The sequence below is a fragment of the Numida meleagris genome, chromosome 25 (assembly GCF_002078875.1).
Source record: "Numida meleagris isolate 19003 breed g44 Domestic line chromosome 25, NumMel1.0, whole genome shotgun sequence".
NCBI classification, from domain to species: Eukaryota; Metazoa; Chordata; class Aves; order Galliformes; family Numididae; genus Numida; species Numida meleagris.
In genome coordinates this window covers 1384707-1403840 of record NC_034433.1, presented here as the reverse complement: position 1 = coordinate 1403840, position 19134 = coordinate 1384707, and the positions used below count along the sequence as shown (strand labels likewise).

The following is a 19134-nucleotide window of genomic DNA, read 5'->3' as shown; positions in this document are numbered from 1 at the left end:
GGGTGCACGAGGCTCCAACCCCATCTCCAGGGCATGGAGGAGCTCGGGGGGGCGGGCAGGGTCCTAACAGCCCCCTGAGGTGGCCCCAGCCCGGCGGCCCCACGGGCTGCATCCGCTCACTCACCCAACAAACTGCCCACGGCAAAAGCGCGCTGTTTTTCCTAATAGTTTTCATTAGACTTTAATGATTTATTGCTCATCTGCAAGGATTAATATTGCATTCATTAAAAATCATTCATATACAAAATAAACCTCTCTCCCCTCCCGGCCCGACGCTGCCGCCACCCCTGGGACATGGCTTATACGGAGCTGCAGGCCTCAGCTCGGCCGCTGCGACCCACGGGGGTGGGAAAGGCCCCCGGCCCATGGCCCCCGGGAGGGCTGAGGGATGGCGGAGGGGCCGCACGTGTCAGGCAAGCGCTCCCCAAGAGGGACAGAGAAGGAGCAGAGGGCACAGGAGGGTGAGCGAAGCTGCGCCATCCATCCTTACATCGTCCTCCAGCCCCCACCGAGGGAAAGGCAGCGCTGCACCCGCACCCGGCGCCGCAGGAGCATCGCCCATCCCTGGGATGGGGCGGCTGGAGGCAGCTGAGCAGCTCTCTGGGGGGTACCACATCCCCGTTATCTCTGTAACAAGCGATGCGGTGGGGGAACACGTTGACCCCACCCTGCTCTGGTCTTTGCCGGGGGAAGAAAGAGGCGTTGGGAGAGGGAAAAAAGCCAGGAGGAACCTCACTGGGGTTGCAAGGGCTTTCCCCCAACCCATGACAAGCTGCAAGAGATGGAGAAGAGAAATATTTGTCACCGGCGAGGGTGGGGAAGGGAAGAAGGAGGCGATGAGAGCGGCTGGAACACTGCGGGGCATCGCTGAGGAAGCTCAGCTCGAGGGGTGGGCAGCGAGGGGAGCCCAGGGTGCAGAGGGCCCGGGGAAGGCTCAGTTTGTGCATCCGCCTCAGAACAAAAGTGAAATGCCCTCCAGAAAAATCCACACACCACCCTTAACAGCACCCACGCGTCCTGCTGGGAGACGGGGCCGCTCGGAGAGAGCCCAAACTCCACAGCCAGACACATCGCCCCTCTTTAAACGTCTCTTTAAGGATCCAAAAAGGAAAGAAGAGCAAAACAAACCAACCAACCGACCGACCGACGTATGTTTTCAACTCAAATTAAGGTGCAGTTTGGCTTAAAAAAAAAAAAAAAAAAAAAACAACCTAGGAGAGATGAGGATGATGCTGGGTTAAGTGACCCCCATCCAAATTCAGATTAGCACCCTGAAACTGTGAGCTCCCCGGACCCCGCTGGCCACCAAACAGGGGACCCCGGCCAGGTGGGGACAGTCACCTATTCATGAGGTGGCCAGCAGGCGCCACTCTGCTCCCGAGCAGAGCCAGGAGCATTGAACTAGCAGCTAAAACTGGGCTCTTTAAGGCAATTGAGAAGTTGCAGATCATCCACACAAAGAAAGGAAACGTTAAGGGAAGGTAGAAGAGCATCTCCGTATCTGCAGATATCCCGGAGGAGACCCAACGCGGGATGGGAAGGTTAAAAAAAAAAAAAGACACGGCGGCAGCAGCGAATTGCCCTTCACACAGCAGGGGAGGGAACCAGGCTGGGAGCCACCAGCGGCTTCAGCCACATGGAAGCAGGGAGCGGATCCCAGGCCGCGTGCCGAGATCAGACAGAGATGCGACCGCAGAGGAGGGTGAAAATGAGAAAAAAATAATAATAATAAGTGACCTTAAAATCACGCTGGTAAATGTAAAAACAGGGTTCCTTGTTGGTTAAAAAAAAAAAAAAATGAAAAGGTGAACCAAAATGAAATGATCGTTAAAAAGAATCTCCCTAATGTTGCCTTGTGTGGTCTGGTCCTTCATAGGTATGGTCCATCAGTATCTAGGAGAGAAGGGATGGGACAGTGAGGCTTGGGGACACGGCTCCCACCTGCAGAGGAGCGACTGAGCGCCCGGTGCAGGCACTGACCTGTAGTAGTTGGGTTTGAAAGGCCCATTTTTGTTGAGTCCCAGGTATTTCGCCTGATCGTCCGTCAGTTCCGTCAGGTGGGCGTCGAACGAAGGCAGGTGCAAGCTGGCAACGTACTCATCTGGGAAACAGGAGAGGGGAGGGGACTCGTCACACAGCAGCAGGAGGGCATGCGAGGCTGTCCTGCCACTTTGCACCCCCGCGGAGCCCGAACCCTGCGCCCCAAAAGGCGGAGGAAAAGCTGGAGCCTGCAGGGTAAGGGACACCCACCACCCTGCTGAACATTGGGGCCAACATCTGGAAGGACCTGCACGTGTTTGGGGGCTGTCTTCCCCAAACTCATCCCCTCGTTGGACGTTTTGTCCTCTCCGTTTCTCCTTAGGCCCGAAACCTCTGCCCCACATCAACCAGGGGACGGAGCGGTGCAGGAGGCAGCTTCGTCACTCACCCATCTTCTTGGGCAGCAGGTACACGTCCTGCTTGTAACGGCCCTCGGGAGCGTTGTACAGCTCGATCAGAGCCAGAGCCTGCGGACATCACAGCGGGCCGTCAGGGACAGCAGGGACACCGGCACCCAGCACAAAGCTCCCGGAGACGGAGATAAGAATTCGGGAGGGGTGACCCCCTCTAAAGTGCCCCCAAGGACGCGCTTCCACCCCGCTCTGTGCCTCCAGGACCCCGCAGAGCTCGGAGATGAGACGTCACCTGCTCTGGTGGCAGCATCGGGGCGTAAGGCCCGAGGGAAAACCAGAGCGTGAGGATGGAGGAAAGGGGGGGGGGGCAGCTCTCATTCCCTCGAACCGTGAAGCTGCCGCGCCGCGTGGGGATGGATCGCTCGCTTTAAGCTGGCGGCAGCGCTCCAAAAACCACAGCCTCTCCCTCAGCGGGGATAAAACTGCATCTCCCCCAAGCGCCGGCTCAGGCGGCTGAGAGCCAGGTCCGAAACACGGCTCCCATCCCCGGCAGTTTGCGCAGACGAGCGTGAGGACAAGAAAATACCCCCCCCCACACCCCCCACCGATGTGACTGCCCTCCCCTCCTGCACTGAGGTGGGCTCAGCCTGGAGGTTTTCTGCTCCCACCCATGGCACGGCGCTGAGCGCGCGTCACCCAGCTCAGCCAGATTTAATCATCGTTTTCTTTGAAAAGGTGGAGTCAGGGCAAACAGAGCAGGACGCAGCCGTGTCCGCCCAGCTGAGGCAGCGCTGATGCTTGGAAGCAGTTTAACCGCTGACTCCCAGGTCCCCAAAACTCACTCTTGTTGTTGTTGTCGTTACTCAGAAATCCGAAGTCTACAGACAGACCGAGGCCTATGCTTTGAAGTAAGCTTAAACCTGTGCTCAGGAAGCTCTCTGGTTCCTTACTGCACGGCAGGAACTCTGCCAGAGCAAAGCTTGGCTCATTTAAAAGCTATCTCCCATCTTCACGCCATCGTTAACCACGTCCCAGCCAAGAGGTGTTGGCTGCATCTGGCGCCAGCGATCCCAAGCACCCATCCAACTGCGTGTTCCCTGCTTCTTCCAAAACGTCCCCACCCCGAAGCTTGTGCAAGACCCCGCGGCACCCCCACCCCTCGCCCTCCCCCCCAGGGTACGGACCTGAGTGGTGGCTGTGATAGAGAGGACGAAGGTGGGAACCGTGGAGCAGCTCAGGTTGAGAAGACGGCCCTAGGAGACAGCAGGAGAGGGGTGCTGAGAGCTGAGCACGTCTCCAAAGCCAAACAAATCAAATCCTGATATAGGACTCACCTCTATCCCTCTATCCCTCCCTTGGGGCAGGGGACAACCACAGGGCAGTGATTCAAGAGCCACCCATGGGACCAGCGTGTCCAGACTTTGCCTTAATTTCCACCCTAGCCCTCAGCTTCGGGGCACGGAGATTTTGTGGCTGCTAGGAACTGGGAGTCTCCCCTACTGCCAGGAGAGCTCAAATGGGAAGAGGAGACAACCGACCCGTCTGCTGGGTGGGAAACCCTTTAAAAGCCAGAAGCAGAGGGCATTTGGCTGACAGGGATGGCTCCTGGCTCGAAAGGACAAACCAGATGGCACGTGGAACGTGATACCTCCTCTGCCTCAAGGAAAAGGATAATAATAACAGAAAGGTATCGAGAAACCCTTTCCCGAGCTCTCCCGGGTACAGAGCGTGCCGGCACTTTTCCACCTGGTTAAATCTCCCTTTCAAATCCTGACCCTCAGAGATTTCCCGGTGGACGCACAGCTCCCAGCGCACCTCGGCCAGCAGCACCACCCGTTTCCCATCCGGCCAGATGACGTGGTCCACTTGGGAACGGACCCGCTCCCAGGTCAGCTCGGGGGTCCGGAGGCTGGTCTGCGGGCAGGACAAAGGGGCTGGAGTCACCGCGGGGCGACCCCGGGGCGGGCACGGGCAGCAGGGCCACTCACCACATCGATTTCCGTGTTGGAGTGGCCCATGTTGCACACGATGCAGCTGTTCTTCATCCGATCCAGGTGTTCTCTGGTCACGACATTCTTGTTTCCTGCGGGCAGGGTACAGTTGAACCCGAGGCCCAATCTAAACCCTCGCGTTTCTCCTTCCCTGCACTTGGGTCGGAGAAGCCCAGCTTGGGGTAACGTCATTCCCCTGGTTGATCACAGGGAAACACGTGCTGAATGCTCTCTCTGGTCCCACAAATTCACCAGGTGTTGGGAGAGCCTTGAAACCCTTTGAGGACACGTACGGCTTTGGTGTCCCTCTTCCCAGGGGAAGAGGGAGACTGCAGTCAAACAGAAGGCTGGGAGTTAAGAGGAAAAGCTCTCTGCAGAGAGCAGCTATTGCCAGCGTAAAATGAGTAACTCCTGGCAGCAAACTGCCCTCCATCCCCATGGCCCCAGAAGCACCCGCTGGGGAATGACAGCTCCTCAGCCTGCACCAAGGCTCACCCATCTCCTCCATCCCTACCTGTGCAGGTGATGACGACGTCGACCTGACGGATCACTTCGCTCAGCTTCACCACCCGGAATCCATCCATGCTGGCAATAAAGGGGGACGGGAACGACAGTAAGGAGGAGAAGCCTGGTCCCCCTCTGCCTTAGGCCAGAAGGGATCTCAGTCCTACATTGCTGGAGCAGCTCTGAATCACTCCCGGCAGCAGCCAGGCTGTCCTTCCACACCCCCAGAGATGCCAGATGCAAGTGGAAGGATCCGGCATCAAAGCTGCTCTCACAAATGCTGCGGGAGCTGGGGATGTATGAAGCGTTCTGCCAGCCCTGCAGGAACGCTTACAGCAGCCTTCCCAAGCCAGCTGGCTGCAGGAGCCTACTGCCTGGTATCCTACCACCGAACGAGCCCTGGAACTGCCCTAGTCCTTCCCCATCACGCCCATAAAGAGATGGACGCTCTCTGAGATTGGCCACAGATCTTCCTGGCTCTGTTCCAGCCTCTCTCAGGGTTTGCAGGAGGTCGGAGCGCAGAGGAAAAGGTGCTCACAAGCAACGTGTAACATCTCACCAGGCTTGAAGAGCGCAGATGGGGTCGATCTCCGTGACGTAGACGATCGCTCCCAGGGCTTTCAGAGCAGCACAGCATCCCTTGCCGACCTGCCAAGGCAAAGCACCGACGTGAAGACAAAAGCAGGGTGCACTGAGCACTAAAATCCTTTCCCCAGAACATCCTGAGCGTTCCCCTAGCTGGGCCCTGCTATCCCCAGCCACCCCCCCGGGGCCAAGAGCAGCTCAATGAGGCACAAATCTCCTTGTTAGGTGCCCAGCTCCGCCTCCAGCTCACCACCAGCTGGCAGGAGCTTCCAAACCACCCCACCAGCAGTCAGCACAGCTTGCATAAGCCTGTACTTCCCCCTGCTGCCTCTAAACCACAGGGTTTCCTTGACATTCAGAGCTGTCCTGCACTGACCCGGGCACACATCCTCCGCCCCACGCTCCCTGCATCAGCACGGGGAAGCAGAACTCCTGTAACAGCTCCTGTGACTCGAGTCCTCTCTCTCCACTACAAAATGACACAGATGCTCGGCAGCAAAGCCCTTTTCTCAGTGCCATTTACCCATGCTAACACCTGACAGTCTCCACATGCCCACGCTCAGCCCTGTTTTGGGGCCACCTGTGTAAGAAACACCTCCAGAGACACTCTCACTTAGCACCCAGCTCCGACCACAGTTACTGGAAACGGCCAGAAAGGGCAAACTGGGATTCCAGCCCGCACCCAGAGGGCGAACCAGGGAGGGAGGAAGGGCTCCCTTGGTCTGCAGAACAGCAGTAAAAGTCAGGACAGGCCCCCGAGACAACAACTCTCAGCACAACTGCAGAGGCACACAGCACCGCACAGAGCCTGGGTGAGAGCCAGCGCAGCCTCTCGGTCGAGCAGAGCTGAGCTCCACTGGTGTCTAAATAAATTAGGAAGCGTGTTCCTGCTGGGAAGAGCATTTGCAGCTACTGCCAGGCCCTCTGCAGCACGGGAAGATAAACACCCACACAGACAGCGCACAGATGGAGGGAAGGTGTCAGCTCCCGGCTCCGAGCTCTTCCAGGGCAGAATCATTTGCAGGCTCGTGGTACAATCTCCCCCTGCCAGAACATGATCCACCAGCAAGAGGCAGCCTGCCCTCCCGCCTCCTCTGCCACGGGCTCAGAGACAGCCGGGCTGCACGCTGAACTTGGGCCAGGGACAGCAGATGGGAGCACCCATGGGTAGTTATCATTCAGGCCAGCGTTCCTAGCAACTGTTGTATTTGCAGCTCAGCTGATCTGCAGGCAAACTGGGAAATCTGATGCTTGCTCGCCACGCTCCCGGCGGGCTCTAGCAAGATGCTTCTCCCAGCAGCTCACCACATCTGATCTCCTCTATCAACCAAATTGAGCGGGGAAGGGGCAGGACACTGAGCTCGGGGGAAGGATGGCTGGGGTTAGGGTTATGGGAGGCTCGTGAAACTCACCTCCCCATAGCCACAAACCACCACTTGCTTCCCTCCAAACATCACATCTGTGGTCCTCTTCAGGCTGGAGGACAGAGAAAGAGCTGTGTTGGGACACAAGGGGGCCCAAAACCAGGTCCTGCAAACACACAGTGAGGGATAAGCAGCCCCCAGGGATGGGGACAAGAGCTGCACTCACCCGTCCAGGATGGATTCCCGGCAGCAATACAGGTTGTCAAATTTCTGTTTGGTCACGGAGTCGTTCACGTTCATGGCTGGCACGCAGAGCTTCCCAGCTTTGGAGAGCTGGTACAGCCTGGAAGAGGACAGAGGCAGGTCAGAGCAGACAGCAGCAACCCAACGAGAGGTCTTCACATCAGCCTTCCCAAACCCCTACCTGTGCACACCGGTCACGCTCTCCTCCACGATCCCTCGGATCTTCTTGAATATGTTGGGGTACTTCTTATAAACCCAATGGGTCAGATCCCCACCGTCATCCAGGATCTAGAGAACAGCAAGTAAGAGCATGGGGCGGTCAAGCTTTCCACCAGGAAAAGCACTCGCAGGGGATGGGATGGGTACAAAGAGATGGAGAGCATCTGCAGGCACTGATGGAGAGCTGCTGAGGGGCCAGGACTCCTGGGTCCTCCTGGTTGCCTCATGGTCCCCTCTGAAAGGGAGCATTTCTTACTCACTGCGTGGAGCCAATGGATCCTCACAGGGTTTTTTGTCCCTGCTACTGCTCTGCAGCCTGGAAACAGCCACAGGCAGCACTAACTGAACAGCCTAAGATCAGAAAGAAGCTACAGCATTCATGCCCCAAAAGCAAACAGCTGAGAGGAAAGGCTGCGGGAGCTGTCAGTCCCGTGCCACGTGCTCTCACATCATCCGTGATCACAGACCCCAAGCCAAGGCAGTGAGAGGCATCACCTGCTTCCAGCAAGGGAAAAGAGCCCTCAGAAAGCCCTGCAGATGGGGTCTGTGTCAAGAGAGGAGCAGTCAGGGCAGCTCCCACAGGGCTGACCCTTGGGGGAAAGAGGTTCTCCTGGTTTCCTGACTCACTGACAGGCTGCAGCAGGAGATGCTCCCGTGCCATCGCGCTGCGCAGCTCAGGACACTGCCTCTGCAGCTCCCCCCACCTTCACGGTGGACCCCAGCCCAGCTCCAGCTGCCATTCTCCACGACCCCCACTTTGGCACGGACTCAAAGCCCATTGCAACACCAGCAGGTGCCCGGGCAGCCCGGCAGGCTCCTAGGAACAGCCCCGGGGGGGGGAAGGGAGAGGAACCCCCAGCGATCTCTCCACAGAGGAAGAGGAAGGGCTGGAAGAAGGCTCATTACCATGTTAGCCTGCCAGCCATCTACGTTAACACAGCGGTCAATGCACCACCAGAAGTCATCCTCTGACTCTCCCTTCCAGGCAAATACGGCAACACCTAGAAGGAGAAGAGGAGCATCCTTGGCACCCGCTGAGTTGGGCAGAACTTTCCGCTTGGGAAAACCACAGACAGGAGAGGAGGGCCACGCAGGGCTCAAGCCCCAGGATCACGCCTACTTTATCCCTCCCTAAAACGCATTCGCTCCAACCCTTTCCTGGAACAAGGCTGCGAGAGCTGGGAGAGGGACCGGCAGGGACGCTGCCCCCGCGTCGGCTGCGCTCACCTGCTTCGGCCAAGGCAGCTGCCACCTCGTTCTGGGTGGAGTAGATGTTGCAGGCAGACCAGCGGCACTGCGCTCCCAGCGCACACAGCGTCTCGATCAGCACCTGCAGGACAGCGGGGTGAGCGGCGCCGGCACGGCCCCGGCACGGCTTGCTGCGCTGGGCAGCCAGGGATCGAGCGGGGAACGGCTCCAGCAAACAGGGCCCAGGGAAAATGCAGGCAGCAGAACCTCCCCGAGAGGTTTCCAGGAAAGTGGAGGGGACTCGAGCAATTCCCCAAAGGAGGACGCTGGGGAAAAGCTGGTTCTTCCCACCCCGGATGCTCAAATAAGGAGCCACTCACCGCGGTCTGTGCTGTAATGTGTGTACAGCCTACGATTTTAGCTCCAGCCAAAGGCTTCTCCCCTTGAGCTCGCTTCCTGAGTGAAATCAGAGCAGACATGTCTGCAAGAGGAACACAGGGGTTTTAATGGTGGCTTATTCCGGGGGGGACCCCTCTCTGCCAGACCTGCTCCCTTCTCCAGGCTCCTACAGGACGCATCCATGCCCACAGCTCTTGCCATATTCATCGTGCAGTCAGGGAGAAACCTCCCTGCCTCTGCTCTGGCAGCTCTGTCCAAACTGGGATCGGGACACCAGCATCATCCGTCACTTGGCAAAGCCATGGGGACACAGCATCCCCCAGGCATGTACCAAGGGGTACACGGCCCCAGTGTGCCCCCACTAAGGGCAGTCACCAGCCTTGAGTTACATCAAGGAGAAACACCTACAGATGGAAACAGCGCTGCCACACCTCACAAGAGCTGCTCTAAATGTGTCTGTACCCTTCTCTGGCTTTGGTAGCCCGTGTCTAAAAGGAGCCTGAAAGCAAAGTTGCCCAATCAGAGCGGTAAGTCAGCTTTCCACAAGCCCCAAGGGAAGGGGCTGAGAGAGTTTTAGCGTCTCCAAAGGAGCTGCAAGGTCCTCGCCCACGGAGGCTTCCCATCCAAAGCCACGAGAACACGAAGAGCCCTGCTGCCATTCCAAAATGGATGCAACGCACCGTTCACGTTTGCTGCTGCCTCCAGCTCTTCCCCACGCCGTGTGCTGATTTGTGGAGGGAAGGCAGGGCACTCCAGGCACCCAAGACCGTAAGGAGAACTCTGGGGATCCCCCCGGCTCAGCTCTCACCTCCATGGGCCCAGCACCCGGCCACGAGCCCCACAGGTCCCCGCGCCCCACACGCCCTTACCTTGCTCGGCGATCTCGATCTCTCGGCGTCCAAACTCTGCCTGCTTGATGTTCTTCACGCAGAAGTTGCTGCTGCCTTTGGAGTTGGTTTGCTGCTTCTCGCGGGGAGACACCTCATCGTCAGAGCTGTCTGTGTAGGAGGCAGCTAAAGCCAGCAGAGGAACGCGTGTCAGCCCCGGTCCCGGTGGTCTCTGCCCCGTTTCCCTTCCTGGCTTTCACGCACACACGTGCTCATGGCTCAGACTACAGATCTCACAAGGAAAACCAACGCCCGGAGGGAATTTTGCACTCTCATTCTCGAAAACAACCCAGCGCCGAGCGATGCACCGAAGCCTAACTATGAGAGCGAACGAGGCTGCTTTAGCAGAGCGCAAACCTCGCAGACCCCTTACCCAGCAGCACGGAGCATCCTGAGACCAGCGACACATTCCCGGTGGCATTGCCACCGGAGCTGGGGACAGGCAGGCAGCGCGAGGAGCCCAGCACCTACCGGAGCTGTAGCTGTCGGTGGAAGACTGCGAGATGGAGCGGGACAGGGAGCGGCGGCCGGTCTTGGTTGGGAACTTGGAGAACTCCTGCATGTCATCTGCAAACTGGATTTGCTGAGAGATGCAAAGGAAGAGAAGTGCTCCGTGAGCCGGTGCTCCTTACAGCACGTCATCTGCTCCGGTTACGTGGCCCCAGGGCTCCCTTAGGCACGCTGCCATCGCACAAGTGAGCGCTACCCCACGTACCGAGGAACGGCTCCGTGGCTATCGATGCCCAGAACAAAATCTCCTCTTTGCCTACTTATCCCCGCCACCAGAAGCTTGGAGGAGATTTGAACCTACCACCCGAGGTTACAAAAAAGAGCCTTGGAACATCCCTCCCCCCCCGGTCCCTCTCTGGCTGCAGGGTGAGCACTGTGCCCCCCTCCAGCTGAGCCCTGGGTGGCTGAGGTCCCGGTGCAGCTCAGCACAGAGCAGCGGCTCCATCAGCCCCCGCCCTCACCAACGCTGCTGGTTCCTGCCCAAAAGTGCAGCACTGACAGAGGCGGGCAGGTCCCAGCCCCAGCTGCGATCCCGGCGCTCCTAGCTCCTTTCCCAGGTTAAAAACATGGCACGGCCTTCCAAAACCGACACTAAGAGCCGGGGGGGAGGAAATCAGCGAGAGAACATTTCAACAAAACGCAGTTGACATTGCATTGCCTTTCAGTCTCCTGTGTGTTACGGATGTTTCCATTGGAAGAGACGCCCTCGAGCAGCTCCCATCCCTCCCTCCCGGTTCGGCCAGGGGCGACTCGGGGCTCTGGTCCCTCCCATCAGCCTCAAAGAAGGGGGAAAACGGCCCCAAAGAGCCCTGCTGCCACGGCCACCCCGTGAGCTCAGCCAGCAACAGCCCCCGCCACTGCTTCTGCCAAGAGCTGCATTCAAGGCAATGAGGAAAAGAGCCCGAGGGCCCCCCCGGCACTGCCAGGCAGGGGACCCCCACCCTGCTGCCAGAGCCCCAGTGTGGTCTCTTCCCTCTGATGGTCACCGCAGGATTTAATTTCGGCACTTTAATGGGGATGGGACCTCATCGCAGGGAGCGGCGTTAACAGAGCATCCCCACGGGCACAGAGACCTCGAGAAGAGCCCCAGAGAGATGAGGACAGAGGCCTCGAGGAGGGGGTTTCCATGCCACAGCAATCCCCGACAGCTCTGATGTGGCAAGCAGTCTTTGAGAGGAGAAGAATGAAGTTTATTGAGCTGAGCCACCCATCCCAGACAGGAGGAATCCGCAGTGCCCGGGAGCGGGCCGGCTGCGTGCTGCTGGGGCTGTGTGCGTGCATGGAAGGAATGGGAACTCTCAATGGAGTTTGCAGCTTTGGTTTTGCAATCATTTTAGGCCGCTTGGGGCAGAGGGAGGAGGAACCTGAGGGCGTCCCGACCCCTGGGAGCACACAGGTGGGGAACCACGTCCAGCAAGCAGTGCCAGGCGGGCAGCAGCCACGTCCTGGGGGACACACTGCTTTCCCAACCATGGGACCACGCTGCCGGGCCCTGCTTGAGGCCCATTGCCTCGCTCCATCTTCCCCCAGAGTGCCCAAAAACGGCTGTGCCACTCCAGCAGCAGCACGTTGCTGGTGGGCGCTTCCAGGGGGAAAGCAGGGCAGCAACACCAGGGCAGCAACACCAGGGCAGCAACACCAGGGCAGCAACACCAGGGCAGCAACACCAGGGCAGCAACACCAGGGCAGCAACACCCCCAGCCCGTCCCTGCCCCCTCGCCCTCCAGCAATCCGTCAGCACACAGGGTGTAAACATGCCCCCATACAACAGCCGCCGGCATTAAACCAGCTTAAAGCGTGAGCCGAGGAATCTTCTCTATCTCAGGAAAAGGTTTCCAGGGAAGAGGTGAAGCCAGGAGGTAAAAGCCACGCGGCTAACATGGCTCGGTGCCTGCTCCCAGCTCGGGCACCTCCCTGCAGGTGGATGGCTCCTTGGGGACACTATGGGGCAAGGCTGGGGATGGGGCCGTGCTCTCCCAGCTCCACGCCACCATCCCCACGCGTGGACGCAGCAGCAGCCCCAAGGCACGGCCCTGGGGGGGAGCACTGGGAACAGAGGGCTCGAACCAAGGGGAAAAGGAACATCACTGCTAAGGAAACAGAGTGCTGAATTAACCACGGTAATCCCCGCCGTGGCTTTACCAGAGCTCATCTGAACTGTGCAGCTTAGCAAAATCTGTCCCGTCTAAAATTATCAACCAACGCAGCAAGCGGCTCCTGAACCGAGCACGGTTTGCACGCCAGGGCCCCCCAAGCCCAGCAAGCACCCAGCACCCAGCACCAGCACCCAGCACCCAGCACCCAGCACCCAGCACCCAGCACCCAGCACCCAGCACCCAGCACCCAGCACCCAGCACCCAGCTGGGGGGCGAGGGAGCAGCAGGTGGGCACTGCAGCACCACAGCAAAGCACAAAATCTCCTCGTCCCTCGTTGGGCTGGGATGGATGGAGCCAGCCAGGGCAGCGAGGGCTGTGTGCCCACCCGTGGGCAGCACGCTCACCAACTGGGATCCGCTCGGTCCCGCTGCAGGCAGCTCTTCCCATCGGGTGGAGCACGACGCTGGAGCCCAAAGGAAAATATTTTTCGTCCCAGCCGTTCACAAGCGAGGAGCAAAAGAAAACAAAACAAGGCAGCGCTGATTGCTCACCAGGAGGTGCCCCATTGCTCACCAGGAGGTGCCCCAGGGCAGAGGCCGGTGGGGATCACTCGTGCCAAGCTCCCAGCCTGGGTCTGCAGGGCTCTGCCAGGTGCCCTGCAGGAAAACACCAGGACCCTGCTTGCCATGTTTTAGCCCAGCAAGGCTGAACGCTGCCTGCTCTCGGTCACACCTGCCAAGGCTCAAGTACATTTCCTCCCCTTGTGAAACACGGCTCCCCAGCATCGCTGCTTCTCTGTGAGCAGTGGGGCTCGAGATTTGGACAGTGCCCATCACCTCAAACACACGGGGCACCCACGCTGCAGCGACGCTGGGGAAGGGAGTTGGCTCCGAGCTCCACTCGAGGTAAGGAGATGACCCACCTAGAACAACCCAGGGCTGCCAAGCCCCGTTCAACATCACCCCAATGCTCCCCGGCAGAGCCTGGGCTTGGCCAGCAGCTGCCCACACCGCAGCATCCCTCCTGCTGCATGCCTTCAGCTCATCACTTCTTTGTCATTCCCCTCAATTCAGGCAGCCTGGAGCCGCTCCCCATCTCAGCATCCGTCCCCCTCACCCAGCCCGGCACCGAGGCACTCATCTGCAAGAACCCCACTGCCCTGCAGGGTTTTCTCTGGGGAAGCCGTGGCTGTTTTCTCATGCAGAGCCGGGTCCAGCCGTGCCGCTGAGTTCGGACATTGCTAAACGACGGTTGTTTTCATTCATTTCTTTTCAGCAGCGAATCCTCGCGCTCGGTCAATGCGGCAGGAAGGAAGGGAAAAGGCACCCCGGGGGCTGAGGTCTCTCCAGCCACGCAGCAGCAGCCAAGGGGAAAAAGAAGAAAAGAAAAAAAAAAAAAAAAAAAAAACCAACACAGCACGAGGCTTTTCTTATTTTCTAGGTCAAAAAGAAGAGCAGAGCAGCAGGTTTGCTTGGGACAACCCCCCGGAGAGAGGGGACAGCTCCTTCTGGGCTCTGTTCCTGCAACCCCCCGTCCAGAGAGGCCCTGGAGATCCTGCTGGGGAGCACACAGCCACAATCCCTGGCAGCAGCCCCGGGCGGGCAGCGCTGCCGCTGTCCTCAGCCCCACTCTGCCCTACTTGCAGGCTGGGCTGACCAAGCCCGGCTCCCGCAGCCTCCCCGAGGACAGCAGTGTCCAGACCAGGGGGCAGGGACCCACCGCGGGCTGCCCACAGCCCCCTGCACGCTGGGGACGCTGATCCTGCTCGGGACACAACAACACGTGTGTGGTTTTGGGGTGGAAGGCAGCTCTGGGTTTTTTGGGTTCAGGTTAGCCAGGCCCAGAGGCATTTCCAGCCCGCAGGGCTCCAAGGAAAGAGGAAACATCAGCAGCTCCAGCAGGCAGACGGGGACACGGGTCGGCAAGCCGCAGCTAGCGGTTCCCAGCCCAACCTCTCGCCATCCCAGGCCCCAAAACAGCAGCAAGGGTTGGTTTGGAGAAGGGCTCCAGGGGCACACTTGGCCGTGATTCACCCGGCCACCCCATCCTACCTCCTCCTGTCAGCCAGGTCAGCCAGAACCAAGCTAGCAGACGAGAGGCCGCACGAGCTGGCAGGAGGCTGTGGCCAAGCTCGAGGCACAACCAGATTTCCAGCCCAAATCCGCTCAGCAGCAAGGAACACCAGAGCCAGAGCAGATTTGGGATGAGCTGGACGAGGTGACCTGGAATGCTCCCTTCCAACTCAAGCGATGCTATGATTCTACAACGCTACGGGCAGAAGGAACACCCACAGCTTCAGCCATCGCCACAGGGGGCCAGCAACCACACGGGCATCTTCTGATGTGGGGCAGAGCAGCGGGGCACGGCCCCGGTGCAGCCATCACATGAAGGAGCAGGACTCGCTTCTGCCCCAGGCCTTTCTCCTCGGCGACACGACGGCTCCCCAAGCCCAACCCTGTGAAGATATCTCAAAGTGGGATGACCTGGCAGTGCTCGGCTTCACAGATCAAAGAGGGATCAGCACTGCACGGAGCGCTGCTTCGACCCGTACCCGCGGCTCAGGAAGGCTCACGGGGCAGGAGCTGCTGCCAGCAAGGCAGAGCCAACACCCCGAGCAGGAACCGCAGCCAGGCCTCAGGCTGGAAAGCTCTCCAGTGCTCCCAACAAGGAAATAAAGGGCACTGAGGTCCTGGCCGAGCCCTAACACCGGCCCGCATCCTTCGCTGGCCGGCTGGCTGGGGAAAGCGCAGGCAAAAAGAAACCAAGAAGTTTCCACGAGCACAGGAGAAGAGTGATGGAATTTCACACGACTCCCAGAGCTTGGGAGAGGAGGAGGAGGAACACCAGGAAAGGAGCGGGCCCGCTCCCAAGGTTCACGGGCTGGAAAGCGCCGCGAGGCCTCGGCCACCCCACGAATCACCGCGGACGCTGGTGAAGGGAAAAATAAACAGCACCCGGGATTAAATGAAATAAATGCCATTTTAAGCGTCCTACTGTTAAAGAGTAACTGGGAAGAATGACTGCCTTATAAACACCTTCAGGTCAAAGGTGCGCTGCCTCCAGCAGCGGCAGAGGAAAGCTCTCCAGCAGCAGATAAGGCGCCTGGTCCTTGGACTCCAGGCTTCGAGGCGAAGCATTGCTCCCTCTGGGGCAAGGGGACAGGTCCTGGAGTGCTCAGATCCCGGGACCTTTCAGGGCAGTGAACGCCCATCGCGCTGCGGGGTTAACCCCACTAAACCAGCACGGTGCTGGCTTTTTTACCCGGCCACCTCCTGCAGTGCAAACAGAGAGCAGCTCCGCTTGCTGGGTCAGCTGCTCAGCCCAGGAATCCCCCAGCAGATATCAAGGTTTGTGGAGGACAGATAAGGTTTGGAAACGGGGAAAGCACGGCCCGGGAGGGACCCTTCCATGGGCTCCTCGCTCAGAGCTGATGCAATGGGTTTGGAGACGTCACAAACTCACCCCTCAGCCACTCAGCTCCCTGGGAGCGACGAGATAATTGGCATTAATTGGAGTTACCCTGCTGGATTAAGTCCTTCGCGGGTGCTTACTGGGCAAACAGAGAGCTGAGAGCCCCAGCAGATCACTTCGGAGCTCAAAGGCTGCAGAAATCTCTTTGTGCGTCACAGCTGACGGGGGGGGGGGGAATCAACTTTAATTAATGGCGACTTTTGAATGAAACCCAACTTCTCAATGATCGCAGCCTGACAAGGATGCAGGAACACGTGGGAGCGCTGTCAGAGGGCTCAGCCAGCCCCACTGCACAGGCCGGCAGAAAACCCCAAACCTCCCCTAACCCGGTGACACGGGCAGCAAGGCAGCCCAACACCCAGGCTGCCCCACACCGAGAGCCCCACCTGGCCCTGCTCCCTCCCCAGACGCAGCCTGCAGCAGCCCAGGAGTACTTCAAGACTTCTTTTGGTCTTCCAAGAGACCAAGCACTTCACCCCCAGACTCCAGCTGCAGCAGGAAGATGCTCCATCCCTCTGCCATGGCTGTAGGGGGATCGGCGTCGCAGCAGCAGCACGTCCTGCAGAGTCAGGAAACGCAGCCGTGCAGCTGCAAACACAGAACGAGCCCTTCCATCTTATCATAGAATCACGAAGGCTGGAAAAGCCCTCCGAGGTCACCGAATCCAACCCTCTCCACCAAGCCCTCCAAGCACATCCCTCAGTGCCACAGCTTCATGTTCCCTGAACGCCCCCAGGGATGGTGACCCCCCCCCCCACCAGTCGCCCACCAGCCCCATGCTGCACAAGCGCACCAGCTTGAGCTGCCCAGCACTCACACTACTGCTTTCAGCCCCAGAAACGGCTTCGGTTTTGATGCATCTGGTTAGAAGGGCTGCGAGGAGGGAGGGAAGCAGCAGGCATCAGCAGAGGCTGATGCTGCTCAGAGAGATCACTGCTGGGAAGCAGACAGCACCAGCACATCACCCTCGGGGACACGGACCCCCCACACTGGAGCAGAGCCGACCCTTCCTTCAAACAGGGTTGATTCATTTACGTTAAGGGCAGCAGGAGGGATAAGAAGTGAACAACCCTCGTGCCCTGCTCACAGCCCAGGCTCCTGCTACCTGCCCAAGCCCCGGCTAGCTGAGTCGGGCAGCGTGGGCTCTGCCAAGGGGCTGCAGGAGCCGCCAAGGAGACGCCGTACCCACCTCCAAAGGCAGCAGGAGCCTCACCCGAATGACAGCACAGCCTGTTTGACTAGCTGGAACATCGTGTCCCCGGCCGTAGAAGTTCTTTGGCTGTCACCAACCTCAAGTAAACAGATTCTGCAGCAGCAGTCAGCTCGTTACCAAGGCCACCGTATTGATCCCCCAGTGGAATTAAAACGCGCAGCTCAAGCGCGCCATGGAGCAGCCGAGGTGGTCTCCCAAAGGCAGCCCCCACCCCTGCTGCGATGGTGAGGGCTCTCTGAGCCTCCTACAGCGGCCCCGAGCCCCTCAAACCGACCCACGCTCCTGAAGTCATCCAGAAAGGAGGTGGTCACGTGCTGATAAAGCATGGGCACAGGGTTCCCTGCGGGCAGCACGCCGTGGGGCTGGCAGGACCTCGGGGATGTCACTGCGATGCGCCGGGAGAACTCAAGGCAGAGTCCCCAGATGAGCAGCCTCAATGAAAGGGCTGAGGAGGAAGCGAAGCAAAGCCCTCTGCAAACAGCGGCGTCGCCCGCAGGAAGCTCCCAGCGATAACGAGCCCGGTCAGATAGGAGCAAATCTCTTGGACTAAGCGCTGCTCAAACAGCCGGGGCACGGCGCTCACCGGGAGGAGCAGGGCACGGTCCTCACCTGCAAAGCCCCGTGCTGAACCAGCTGCTTATCGGCAAGGGTCACCGCCAAACCGGCCTCCACCTCCTGGCCGACAGAGCAGGGCGCCCAGCCACAGCCCTGAGCAGGGGCAACACGAACAGGTTCCAGCATGGGGTGGGAACCAGGCGCAGGGAAAACTGTCAGGGCCCCAAAGAAAGTATTGGTGTAAGCCGGTCCTACCCCGACTGTGCATTTTGGGAAAGGCCTGAGGAAAACAGCGCTCTGCTGCCAGCACTCCTCCTACGCTCCCAGGCAGGATCCCACCAGGGCCGGGAGCCCCAGCGCCCACTCATTCACAGCCTGCACCAGCAGAAGGCCTGAGCTGCTCCTGAGGAGTGCTGGGAACGGGCACCCAACCCAATCCTACCCCCGGAGATCAGCAGCCAACCTGGTGTGCTGCAGGAGGGGGAGAACGGAGAGCGACGCCAACGACTCGAGAGCGGCTTTGGGGGAACTAATTAGAGGCGCTGCCACTTAACAAAGCACCACCAGTGCCCTCCCCGCTCCCACCCCAAGAAAATCATCTCAGCTCCCAACACCGCACGGTTCGTGCTCACCACGGGTCAGGGCCCCCACCTGTAGGGCACAGCAATGTGCTGGCTGCTTCCCTGCTGCCAGGAAAGGCCAAATCCAGCTCAGGGTTCTGTGCTGAGCAGAAGAACCCCCCCCCCCCCATCCCCAACACTGCACTCCACCTGGATATGGAAGGGAAAACTGCAGGGAGGTAACAAAAGAACAGATGGCTGGGGAAGGGAGCAAGCAGCCGAGCACGCAGCATCTGGTTCGAGAACCAGCAGAGGAGGAGGTGGCCACAGCCAGGGACAGGCACAGAGAGGCAGGCAGCATTTATAAGCAGCCAGGCAGGATTTACAAGCAGCCAGGCTAAGGGATGAAATTAAAGGAAGAGGAAAAAAAAAACGAGCGGCTCTGGGAGCAAGCAAGGGCAGCCCCGTGTCCCCGCCACCCTGAGGGGGCGGTGGGTTCCTGAGCACCAAACAGCAAGGAGCAGAGACAAGCGGGGACCGAGAGCAACGGGGCCGAATCCCCAGCGCTGCGAAGGGGCTGGGTGGAAGCAGACTGCAGCAAGGTCAGGAGCCGCTCAGCAGCAAAAAGCTGCAGCAGCAGAGGCTGCCCGGGGTCCCCTGCTCCCACCTCCCGCCGGCTCAGCACCGTCACAGCGCCCGCAGGATCCGCAGGGCGGCCGCACCGAGCCCGGAGCCCGTTCCACGCTCACTGCATGAATAAGCAGATCCGTCTGCAGAGGGGGGGGGGAGAGCGTCCGTCTGTCCGCCGGCACCCGAGCGTGAAGGTGCCTGCGCTGAGCTCACGGCGCGCTCCCCATGCAGGCGCTCCGTGCGAGGTTGTCACCGTGGGTGACAAAGAAGGGCCGGGCACGCAAAGCTCCCCCTGCTCTGATCCCGGTGCCACGTTACCCACCCC

The 19134-nt window shown here is 59.5% G+C and overlaps 1 protein-coding gene across 1 annotated transcript; it reads right to left on the bottom strand.

Moving 5' to 3' along the window:
* Positions 166-10356, bottom strand: AHCYL1 (adenosylhomocysteinase like 1; the record flags this gene model as incomplete). The annotated part of the gene is given in 16 exon segments (XM_021376903.1): positions 166-1893; positions 1981-2101; positions 2429-2507; positions 3578-3646; positions 4209-4307; positions 4382-4476; positions 4899-4969; positions 5448-5536; positions 6886-6949; positions 7064-7180; positions 7262-7368; positions 8206-8300; positions 8527-8629; positions 8868-8968; positions 9756-9899; positions 10245-10356. Coding segments are annotated over 16 exon segments (1473 nt in total), but the record flags the coding sequence as incomplete, so codon positions are not given.